Source organism: Xyrauchen texanus, chromosome 15 (assembly GCF_025860055.1).
Source record: "Xyrauchen texanus isolate HMW12.3.18 chromosome 15, RBS_HiC_50CHRs, whole genome shotgun sequence".
In the NCBI taxonomy this organism is placed as follows: Eukaryota; Metazoa; Chordata; class Actinopteri; order Cypriniformes; family Catostomidae; genus Xyrauchen; species Xyrauchen texanus.
In genome coordinates, this window is record NC_068290.1 from 18872217 (window position 1) to 18883922 (window position 11706).

At 35.2% G+C, this 11706-nt stretch overlaps 2 protein-coding genes across 3 annotated transcripts; one reads left to right on the forward strand and one right to left on the reverse strand.

Annotated features, from left to right (window-relative positions):
- Positions 1 to 2506: 2506 nt before the first annotated feature.
- On the forward strand, positions 2507 to 5490 carry LOC127655984 (C-type lectin domain family 9 member A). Its single transcript, XM_052144096.1, has 8 exons — positions 2507 to 2653; positions 2908 to 2988; positions 3218 to 3325; positions 3939 to 3973; positions 4074 to 4206; positions 4294 to 4457; positions 5107 to 5231; positions 5318 to 5490. The coding sequence occupies exons 1-8, from the start codon at positions 2605 to 2607 to the stop codon at positions 5484 to 5486; spliced, it is 864 nt and encodes a 287-aa protein (XP_052000056.1). The 5' UTR covers positions 2507 to 2604; the 3' UTR covers positions 5487 to 5490.
- Positions 5491 to 6095: 605 nt separating this feature from the next.
- Positions 6096 to 10364, reverse strand: gpatch4 (G patch domain containing 4). 2 transcript variants are annotated; one of them, XM_052144094.1, is made up of 8 exons: positions 9670 to 10364; positions 9402 to 9514; positions 9191 to 9264; positions 8726 to 8818; positions 8494 to 8601; positions 7598 to 7710; positions 7186 to 7236; positions 6096 to 7001 (listed from the first exon to the last, which is right to left on the reverse strand). In XM_052144094.1, exons 2-8 carry the CDS (start codon positions 9481 to 9483, stop codon positions 6104 to 6106), a joined length of 1419 nt encoding a protein of 472 aa, XP_052000054.1. In that variant the 5' UTR covers positions 9484 to 9514; positions 9670 to 10364; the 3' UTR covers positions 6096 to 6103. The 2 variants fall into 2 exon arrangements, with proteins under 2 accessions (XP_052000054.1, XP_052000053.1); XM_052144093.1 differs by having other exon boundaries at positions 8717 to 8818.
- Between the last annotated feature and the right edge of the window lie 1342 nt (positions 10365 to 11706).

An 11706-nucleotide genomic window follows, 5' to 3' on the forward strand; every position in this document is an offset into this window, starting at 1 on the left:
CAAGGGGTTGGGAGGACAGAATGGGAGAGAGAGCAGTGATGTAATTTGTGAGGTTAACGCTAACACTGCTGGATCACTCTCATAAAATATAATTGAGAGAATTTGAGATAATCGAGACAAAACCCTACATGTGTAGGTGAAAAAAATGTATGTGCCTCTTGTTATTAAAAATTTGGAAGCCTTAAAGGTATATTTCAGGTTCAGTACAAATAAAGCTCAATTGACAGCATTTGTGGCATAATGTTGATTACCACAAAAATGAATGTTGACTCGTCCTTCCTATTCTTTAAAAAAAAAAAAAAAAAAAAGCAAAAAGCAAAGTTTCAGTGAGGAAATTACAATGGAAGTGAATGAGGCCAATTTTTGGATTGTTTAAAGGCAGAAATGTGAAGCTTAAAATTTTATAAAAGCACTTTTAATATAAATACATTAATAACTCTAATGATAAAACTCTTTTTTAAAACTCTCTGTTTTATATGAGCAGTAAAGTGGTTTAAATGGTCATTTTTACAGTCATTTCAGGGTTTGTTGCCATTACATTGTCATGGCACCTCAGTTGTAAAATTGGCTATAACTTTACACAGAAAAGGATAGTAAGTGATTTCATCATACTAAAATCATTTTAACATGCATGCTGTTTATGTCTTGTGGCTATAAGTGTATTTTGTCCCCCATTAATTTTCATTGTAAGTACCTCGCTGGAACCTACATATTTATAAGATATGCAAGTGGAAATATTTTTTGTAGTAATCAGTGGAATTGGAGCGTAGTTCTAGCAGGAAGACCAGTAGGTGTACATCACATCATTAGCTGGATAACTCCTAGCCAATCGCTCGTAAGCCATTGCTTTATAAGTCACAATCTATCACGTTGCTGTTTCGGTGTGCTAACATTGCAACCTCCACCTCCCCACCACCACCAGTTGAGCCCTGTCCCGCAGGGGGGTAGGCTCCTCGCCCCTGCCTCCTATCTCCGGCAGGACATAACGGTTCCGGGTACAACTCCCTCGGACTGCCGGATGGGGCCTACGCCAAAGAGAGAGACATCACCTCCCATTTCACATCATGAAATAAATGGCATCTCAAACTTCACTCAAGCCTGCGTGTCTTCCCGATAGAAATATTATGCCACAAATGCTGTTGATTGAGATTAATTTGTACAAAACCCACAATATTCCTTTAAATAAGGGTGCGTGTTTGTTTCGCTGTTCATTCTGGTTATTTTTTACATTCTGTTGGTAAGATGGTGAAATTACATCAGCTCAAATACTTAAGTTGCATATCAAGGATATGGAGGATTATTTTAAAACATAATTGTGAGCTTATTTTTTTATTCTTTGTATGAAAGAGATTTAAAAACAAATCAACAACACCTAACCTAAATGCAATGATTTGCAATGATGTAATAGAATACATTTCAATTATAAATTTAAATGTCCATGACACGGAATATTTTAACTGAAATTATTTATTCTCAACAAGTAAATTGGAATTGATTAGTATCCAACCTCAGATCTATTCTGGTTATTTTGTACTCACTGGAAACAACTGCAATTTATATACATACTGTATATGTATATATATATATATATATATATATATATATATATATATATATATAAACAATTTAATTGCAGGAATATAATAGGAGTAGCCTAACTTCCTCTGACAACAAAAAAACACAAAAGATCATATGTCATAATCAAACAGGAATAAACACAATTTTGAAAGACCTTTCTTTTCAATACATTCCTTTCCTCTTTCACATATAAATGAGAACTAAGTGAAAACAATGATGGCAAAGATTCTGCAATGAAAATAAATCTCCACATAACATAACTGTTGGTTTGTATTTGAGTAAGTCAATCATAACGATTGATACATACTGTATAATATTAGAAGACATGGGTAGAAATGGATAACATGTAATCTGGATTACGTAATAAAATAAGTAATTAGATTAAATTACATTTGAACATAATAAAATTACAGTTACTTTTATGGGTTACATGATTACACATTAATCAGTCAAATGTAGTAAATTGTTAATAATTTATTGATCAGTTTGTCTTCTTTTTAAATAATTAACATTTTCCCTTCTATATTGCACACGCAGACCTTAAACTAGCCACAAGCCATAATTACACTGAAGATGGATCAGTTTTAGTTTTGTGAATATTACCAGTACCAGATTTCATTTAAAAAGTAATCTATCCAGCACTGACTATTAGAATACAAATTTGGATATTTCAAAACTAACAGTACTGTTGAAGCCATTCTTATTTTACATTATATTGTTATTCAACTCAATTTACATAACTAATCACATTTTACATGAATTGAACAATTGAAATGAATTTACACAGCTAAAACTAAAGCAGTGTACACTATGTAATATTGCTCAAGTCAGGTACTTCCTTGTGAATACATATGCATAACTGACACAGTGTTACAATATATAAAGCAACATGTTCTGCTTTCTGTCAACTGTTATTTCCAAATTCTGAAAGACACAATAGTCTGACTGACTGGATTAGTTAGTGTTTCCCGTCTGATTACGATGATACAAAATTCAACAGAGTTCTGTGGACTATGAGCAAGAAGAATGGAAGAAGACGTGTGCTATTCAACGGTCACCTTTAATAAACATGAGGGTAAGTTGTTTCTTTTTCATTTGGTCAACACTAAATTCAACCTGAGTCAAAGAACTTGCTGATGATGTGTAAAGGTTTGCCACTACATACTGAACACACAGCCTCTGTATTAATAGCCCTGATATTTAACATATCGTCAACAACTGTAGTTATCGTATTTGCTTGGAGAATTTTCAGAGTAGTTTTTCTCTTATTGGATGTATGAAGGTGAATGGATAATTTTTTTAATTTTGTTGTTGAAAAAAAAAAAACAGTACCACAATCAAAGGAGTCTGTATTGTATGCAGAGGTGACAAGAAAGACAACTTCTTCACAGACAACTTCTGAGTCACCAGGTTAGAGATCCGTCACATAAAAGCTTGTGTTCAATTGTGTATTTTTCTTTCAAAAAATTACTCAACACATCTGACAAAGACTGAAGCTGATGATATTGGTCAACGCCAACATGAATCTGAAGAGGGATAAGTAATTCACTCTGTTCAGTCTTGATTGTCAAACGTGGCTGTATACTTTTTCTGTCATATTTTGCACTGTTGTAATCATATTAGCCTCATTCTCTTTCAGAAAAGGAAGTGGTCGTCCCAATCTCTCCATTTTACAGACAAGCCACAGTGTGTCTGGTGTTGCTCTGTTTCCTCCTGCTATCAGCATTAACAGCTATCTGCATTTTCAGTGAGGACAACCACAACTCAGATATTAACCAATACAAATGCTTACATTTCTGCTTTTTATATACTTAAATGGATAGTTCAACCAAAAATGAAAATTCTGTCATCATTTACTCACCCTCATGCTATTCCAAACCCGTATAACTTTTTTCTTTCTTCCGAGGAACACAAAAAGAGATGTTGGGCAGAATGTTAGCTTCAGACAACATTTACTTTCATTGCATTTTTTTTTTTACCTCCATAGCATGCAAGTGAATGGGGATTGAAATAATAAATTCAATAAAATCGCTATACAAATAAAATGATTTGACTTGAAGCTGTCATTCTGCCAATATTTCATTTTGTGTTTTATGAAAGTCACTGTTTAGAATAACATGAGGGTATCAAACATGTGACATACTTGTGTTACTAAAGAGTCAAATGTTTCATAAACATTGTCCTGCATCAGATTAAATTTGCACAATTTCATAGTTTAGGCAATGCTATCTAATAGTGTAATGCACTACAACTGTTAAGGCCCAAGTGTATGGAATCACTGCACAATAGGCTAAAACAAATCCACAGTAAATGTAGAACTTTAAATTTGTATAATAATTTGTATTCCTTTCTCTTTGTAGACTACATTAATATGTCGCATTACAACACAGTTCTGGTAAGAGTTAGGCTCTAAACATACTTGGCAACTCAGATGTCTCCATATGACTTGTAGAGCTCAGGGCAGCATCTTAATAAAAGGAAATCACTTTATACAGGTCCAGTTTACTAAAGAGAGAGCAACTAACCAGGAGTTACTGGCAGACAAGGCTGTACTAAACAACATCCTGAACTTCATTTCCAAGCAAAGCACTTTTCAAGTGAGAAAGTACTGTCAGTACACTGGGAATGGTAATTTTTTTTTCTTAATAAACATGATTTTGGATTTAGAAATGTAATGTGTTTTCTGCAAGTTAATTAAGATGATTTGTACTGCAGGGGTCCAGTGTAAACCCTGTCTTCAAAACTGGATTCAAAATGGCTCCAACTGTTACTACTTCCACTTAGGAGACGATAATACTTGGAAAACTTGGAATGATAGTGAAATATTCTGCCAGAGTTTTGGAGCTCATCTGGCCACAATAGACAATGTGGAGGAACAGGTCAGTCCGCTGACACACTACTAGAGCTCATCTGATGAAAATACAATAACATATATCCCTTTTCTTTTGCTGACCTGAATACCCTTAAAAAAAAAAAAAAATTGAGAACATTCGTACTTTGAAATTCTTGTCAAAAAACAATATTTGCTGTAAAATATAATACATAATTCAGATAATTGCAAGACATTACATTATTGTGGTAAAGCATTGATTAGACAATACAAAAAGTGGCTTTATATATCAATTTGGTTTATTTCCAAATTGAACATAAGACAATTAATGGACTACAGTAAAGATTTTTTTTGTTGTTGAGGTGAAGTAAAAATATCAGAAAAAATTAAGTACTTTCTACACTGAATAAGTTCATTTGAGATTGAACATAAAATATTAAGTACATTCTACATTATTCAAACAGTCAGATAGTCCCCGAGCGGGTTTTTCAAAACAAACATCAATTTGTATAGATCCACTGGCTACAGTTTATGAGAAAACTCACCTAGGAGCACTTTAAGTTTTCTCTGCATATTAAGCTTGGATAGAAGTAGTTTAACACTGAAAAAATTACATCAGCTTTAATGTGTTATTCCTGGACAATTAATCACCATTAACTTGTTAAATCGACAACCTTATGTTTTCTCTTAAAATTCAGGAATTCATCAATGAGCACATTCGGTACTATTTTGACAAGTATCACGGGTACTGGATTGGACTTCATGAAAAATCTGAAAATCCAAAGACTTGGGTTTGGACCAGTGGCGCCAAGCTTGAAGGAGGGTAAGCGCAAGAATAATCATTAAAAAAAATATGATCTAAAAGATTTCAAACATTATTTCCCTTTTTAAACTGTCTTTTCCTTTCAGTTTCTGGATTGATTCTCCCTCACATTCTAATCAAGATTGTGTCCTGTCAATGGTAAACAGCCTCACTTTGAAAAGCTGGCATGCAGAGAGGTGTCTCATGCTGAACAGATGGATCTGCAAAATCACAGTTTTAACATGGCCAAACTTTCTTCAAGCCCATAAACCATAGCAACCTTTCAACATTTTGAAATCAAACCAGTGCAAAAGATGACCATTTTAAAACAAAGTGGAAATTGAATATTTTTTCTTCAAGTTTATATTTTAATTTTTAGGGTAAAGTTCCAAGAGTGACAAGATACATACTCAAAATAAGTGTTGCTGTTGGACTTAATAAGAAAAGTACTAGCGCTGTCTAGTTGAAGCAATTCAGGGAGAAATCATATATGCTCACATTAGCTTCACAATGAATGTCAAAAGAAACAAATCATTGAAACATTTGACATGGAATAAACATTACACCAACACATTTCTCTTTGATGTTCTCAATCTGTAGTTCATATCTTTACATTTTTGATTGTGAATAATGTTATTACACGCATTACAGAACAGACCAATAAAAAACATCTTTAGAAATCTAAAGACACATTTCATGTTACCTGTGAGTCTCAGTCTTAAAAGATTCACAATGATTTGTAAGAATAAATATGAACAAATAGTCCAAGTCTCAACAACAGCTACTTTTTAGAATAATAGCAGATTCTTAAAGGGACAGTTGACCCAAAAAGAAAACTTGACATCATTCAACACTGACTGCCACCATTGTAGTGAATTTGGTACCATCTGAGTTTACTCTTTGCTTTTCTTTGGCACATACTCCTCAAAATTCTCTACCACCTCTCTTCGTTTATTTTTCTTCTTCGGCTTTTTCTCCAGTCCTTTTGTTTCTGTGTCTATATTCAGTCGTTCTGTGCTAGTGTCCTGTGTTGTTGTCGTCACAAAACTGGTGGAGTTTTCCTCATCAATGGATGGAGATGTTTCATGGTGGTCCCTGGAGGCTTGATTTCTTCTCTTTTTCTTCTTGGAGGCACTCTCAGAAGTTTGTTTATTCTCAAAACCGTTCTTCTGTATTTGTTTGTCATGACTGTCAGTGTAATCCTCACTGATCACGTCTGTGTCAGCTGTCACTCCCTTCTCAGCTACAGCAACAATCTCTGATTTTCTCTTTTTCTTCTTCTTGGGGATACTCTCATTCATCTGTTGGTGTAAAGCTTCTTCCTCTGCCCTCTGTTGCTGTGGTCTCTCAGTTGTGTGTGTGGACATCTTATTCACTGCTATGCTGCAGTCCCCATTCACCTCTTCTGGTAAGGCATTCTTTTTTTTGCGATTTTTCTTTTTCTTAGGCTTAGTATCTGCCATCGTATCATCGTTTATTGAAGGCAGCCCATTAGAGTTTTCATTCGTTTTTGGTATGCTGTCAACAATTTCATTACATTCAAGGATATGTCTTGTGGTCTGACCATAATGGATATCATTCACTGAGGGTTTCTCTTTCCTTTTTGATTTCTTAAATTTTTTTTCCTCTGTAATATCAGGACTACCCTTTGGGTTTGGATGAGAGACAACTGTTTTGCTTTGAGGTGTCTTTGAAGTTTGGTTCTTTTTACCATACTTATTCATGAACTCTTGTTCCTGCTGCTCAAGACGGGCCAGTTTGGCACTCAAAGTGAGCCCATGTCTAGCCCCTCTATTCACAAAAAAGAAGACACAAGAATGTTATAATATCTATGATTCTTCTTTTTACTGTCCAACTTAAACTTCTCTTAATAATAAAAATGCTACATGCTCGTTTCTTTACATTCTTTGTCTGTTTGTCTGATGCTGTGGAATGTAATGTATTATAGTGTACATTTTTAAGAGATCAAACTTACTTGTGTGCTGTTCGTCCTCCACAAGCTTTAAGCAAGTCTTCATCTGATAACCTGAAGACAAACAGACAGATTAGTTAGTTAGTGATTTTACACCATGCCGGCTCCATGGCTATTTTCATGGCAAAAAACATTTTTTTTTTTTTTTTTTTTAACAGGTAGAGTGATTAAAAACCTATATAATTTTTTTAATTGTATTTTCAATAAGAACTCTAAAACTGATTCAGGATTAACAGACAGATTAGAAACAGAAAGTTTGGTTGGCTGAGAGCATGAATGAACTCAACTAAATGGAAACTTACAAAAAGACTTGAATTATCAGGTACTTGTTTAGTGCACGATATTCCATGCCCAATAACATGTAATGATTCAACAGGAATGTGTCAGCGTTTTGAAAAACGTTGGCAGCTCTTACTTTGTAGTGCTGGAGAGGTCCAGTTTCTGGTCCTCATCTTCAGAACTACTGCTGCTATCATCTGAATCAGAGTTCTTGTCCAGCTGCTCTTCACCTGAGAGCAGAGTGGCTGACTAAGAAAGGAAAAATAAGATCTTAAAAAAATTGCACAAAGGGGAACACACATCCAGAAACAACTCAAACTTGTAGAATAACTGAAAACAACTGGTTTGGATGAAGGAATATTCAAATAATATTCCAGGTTTAAAACAAGTTAAGCTAAACGACAGCATTTGTGGCATAATATTGATTAACACAAAATGTATTTTGACTTGCGCCTCCATTAACAAAATAATACATCTTGGTTCCAGTGAGGCACTTACAATGGAAGTGAATGGAGCCAATCCGTAAATGTTAAAATTCTCACTTTTTCAAAAGTATAACCACATGTATATAAACAATACATGTGCTAACATGTTTTTGGTGTGATAAAATCACTCACTTTTCTGTTTAAAGTTAAAGCCAATTTTACAACTTGCCATGATGATGTAATGTCAACAAAACCTGACAGTAAAAATTACTATTATACAACTTTACAGCTCAAATAATACACGAGTTTTAACAGAAGAATTAATGAAAATGCTTTTATAAAATTAGAAGCTTTAAATTTCTGCCTTTAAACCAAAATTGGCCCCATTCACTTCTATTGTAAGTGCCTCATTGTAACCTCAATTCTTGCTTTTATAAAAGGAGGGATGGGTCAAAATTATATTTTGTGGTAATTAACATTATGCCACAAATTCTCACAATTGAGCTTAACTTGTATAGAACCCAGAATACTCCTTTAATGCCCCATAAATGTTAGTTCATGTGGTATTTTTTCTTTATTGTGATATTTGTACAGAGCAGTTTGGTACCTTCACAAACCGTCCATAGAGCATGGACTTGGCTTGCTGAGCCTTGCGTGGCTTCTTGTTGGAGATCAATACATCATTGTGGTTGTCTGCCTTCACCAACACACCATCCTGATCCACAATGATACAATAGAACTTCATGTTTACTGATGCAGTAAAAATATCTAATGAGGAGAAATAATTTTAGGTAACTGTAAAAATGCATAGCTTTAATCCACTTTCTCACATTGGTTACCTTCCCTGTTTCCACAACCAGACTAGAGGAGGCTTTATTAAAAACATGGTCCCACCAGTGGAAAGTAAACTGTTCACCTTCTTTATGGCCAATCTGAAACAAATAGTACAATAAACTAATGATAGCTTTAATAGCAGTAGAACATCAAATGAATCAGCTCCAGTGCTAGATATATTTGTATATAGGGGTAGTTTAATTGAACTGTCAAGCAGTGACAGTTGTACAGCGGGGTGACTTTATGCTAAACTTCATCCAAGACCATTTCAAACAGTATAATTCTTATTCTTGCATAATTAAGCAGTTTTTATGATTTCAGATTAATTATGAGACTCAAAGAAAATTGAATTTATGAGACAGCAAAAATGACTAATTTAATGACCATGTTATTTGTCAAGTACCCGTATGTTGTACTTTTGGCAGACATCTACACCAAAAGAGAATATACAGTATATAACTGCAACTCACCCCTCCTTTGCCACACTTAATTTTGACTTTAACAGCTTCTGAGATGCCACTCTCTGTCCTGCCCAAACCTTTACCTACAACACATCAATAAAAACACAATATATGAATGACTTACACCTATATGCAAGTTCTGGTTAAATACAGACATATGAAGGATAGTGCATTGCGATGTATAATGCTGCCTGCATTCTGTAATCTGTACGGGGTTCACCTTTTTCCCATCCATGGCGCAGAAGCTGCTGCTCCGCGAATTCTAATCCGGTGGCACTTTTGTCTTGTACCGACCCTGCCATGTCTAGAATGACTTCTTCAGATTAACTGCACCTGCATGAGTGAAGCCATTAAACGCAGTTTAGACTTCACAAACACGTGACTGTTTAAAACACAAATGCTCTATCACGGGAACCTCTGAGCAATTTTGTATCTGTTAAATAATTGTTGGTGCATTTAAAACACAAGAAATATTATCATGTTCCTACCAGAAGGATGAGGAGGAAATGACGATTATTTCTACCACGCGTTCAGCATGAGAGCAGACATGACACCGGCCAGAAAAGGCAGCTACGGAAATCGAAAGGGGTCTGAGTTCTCGATTAACGAAACGCGTTCAAAATATTTTTATTATTGGCTGTGTCTCGTTTGGAAGGATGCGTCCTCCGGAGTTCGCGTCCTTTGAAGGCTGCAGTATACCGAGTGTTCTCCTTTAAACAAGCCTCGTTTAAACAAGACGGCCTTCGGGCGAACGGAAACCGAACGTAACATGGTTGCTATGACAACGCCACTTTTTAACAAGCGCGAGCGCTTTGAGTGAGAAGGGAACAAAAAAGAAAATAGATTTTACAGGTGTACTTTTAGTCTAATACTTTATTGTAATTATATATTCATATAATTATACATAATATATACTCTGCACCCGTCTATTGAGGTACTTCAACTTGGGAATTAACATTCCTTGCGTTTGAACATTATATTTTTTAGACATTTCCGTTGAAGCAAAGAATTGTGGGTTTTGAGTGCCCACGAAGGATACAACTCATGCATCCTCCGAATTCCCGTGAAAGAATGTCGCATTCGAAGTGTCCTACTCGCTTTTCCAAAACGAGACAGCCTCGATGACCTATGCGGCCGACAAATGCGATCTCCGGAGGACGTCGCCTCCAAACGAGACATAGCTCTTGAGTTATATCCCTGCAGAACAAAAATGAGCTTTTCAGTGGGCGTTTTCAAACATTGAGATTCCCTACTTTCATTGGATAGTTTAAAAACGCCCGTCCCAGTTTGATAACACTCATTACTGTTCTGCAGAGACTTATACATGCTTTCATTGGGCACTTCAATTTTAAAGGGATAGTTCAACCAAAATTAAAAAAGCTCTTATCATTTACTTACCTTAATGCCATCCCAGATGTGTATGACTGTCTTTCTTCAAAAGAACACAAACGTTTTTAGAAGAATATTTCAGCTCTGTAGGTCCTTTCAGTGCAAGTGAATAATCAAAACTTTTAAGCTCCAAAAATCACAAAGGCAGCATAAAAGTTATCCATATGGCTTCAGTGGTTTAATGCCTTCTGATACAAACTTCTTTAAGATTAAGGATTAATAGTAAAAAAATAGTGCCTATCTACATCTATAGAGAAATAGTATACAAAGAATTTCAGTCAGGATTTAGGCCACAGTACAGAGACTGCACTTATCAGAGTTACAAATGACTTGCTCTTATCATCTGATCGCGGCTGCATTTCTCTTCTAGTGCTTTTAGATCTTAGTGCTGCATTCGACACGATAGATCACGACATTCTCTTGAATAGGCTGGAGAATTATGTTGGCATTTGTGGAGTTGCATTAGCATGGTTTAGGTCATATTTAGCAAACCGCTACCACTTTGTCTATGTAAATGAGGAATTGTCAAACCAAACAAAAGTAAAATATGGAGTGCCACAGGGATCAGTTTTAGGGCCTCTGCTTTTCTCCTCTTATATGCTTCCCTGGGACATATTATCAGGAATCGTGGAATAAGTTTCCACTGCTATGCTGAAGATACACAACTTTATATTTCTTCAAAACCTGATGAGATTTCACAATTCTCAAAATTAGCAGAGAGTATCAATGAAATAAAAGACTGGATGGCCAGAAATTTCCTTCTACTCAATTCTGACAAAACAGAGGTACTAATTATTGGACCAAAAAACTCAAAAAATAAGCCGCTAAAATATAATTTGACGCTAGATGGATGTACTGTTACATCATCTTCAACAGCGAAGAACTTAGGTGTTATATTTGATACCAATCTGTCCTTTGAAAATCAAATTACAAATGTTTGTAGAACAGCATTCTTCCACCTAAGAAATATTGCTAAATTAAGGCATGTGCTCTCTGTTACTGATGCTGAAAAACGAATTCATGCGTTCATGACCTCAAGACTAGATTATTGTAATGCATTACTGGGAGGATGTCCAGCAAGATCAATAAATAAACTTCAATTGGTTCAAAATGCAGCAGCCAGAGTGCTGACGAGA

Excerpts from the sequence above, each read along its gene's own strand:
- gpatch4 (XM_052144093.1), bottom strand. The coding sequence starts at position 9,483 with ATGGCAGGGTCGGTACAAGACAAAAGTGCCACCGGATTAGAATTCGCG. Across the intron at positions 9,265-9,401 it reads GCGCCATGGATGGGAAAAAG|GTAAAGGTTTGGGCAGGACA; the intron begins GTGAACCCCGTA and ends GATGTGTTGTAG. Across the intron at positions 7,711-8,493 it reads TCTATGGACGGTTTGTGAAG|TCAGCCACTCTGCTCTCAGG; the intron begins GTACCAAACTGC and ends TTCCTTTCTTAG.
- LOC127655984 (XM_052144096.1), top strand. The coding sequence starts at position 2,605 with ATGGAAGAAGACGTGTGCTATTCAACGGTCACCTTTAATAAACATGAG. Across the intron at positions 2,989-3,217 it reads GACAACTTCTGAGTCACCAG|AAAAGGAAGTGGTCGTCCCA; the intron begins GTTAGAGATCCG and ends ATTCTCTTTCAG. Across the intron at positions 5,232-5,317 it reads GGCGCCAAGCTTGAAGGAGG|TTTCTGGATTGATTCTCCCT; the intron begins GTAAGCGCAAGA and ends TTTTCCTTTCAG.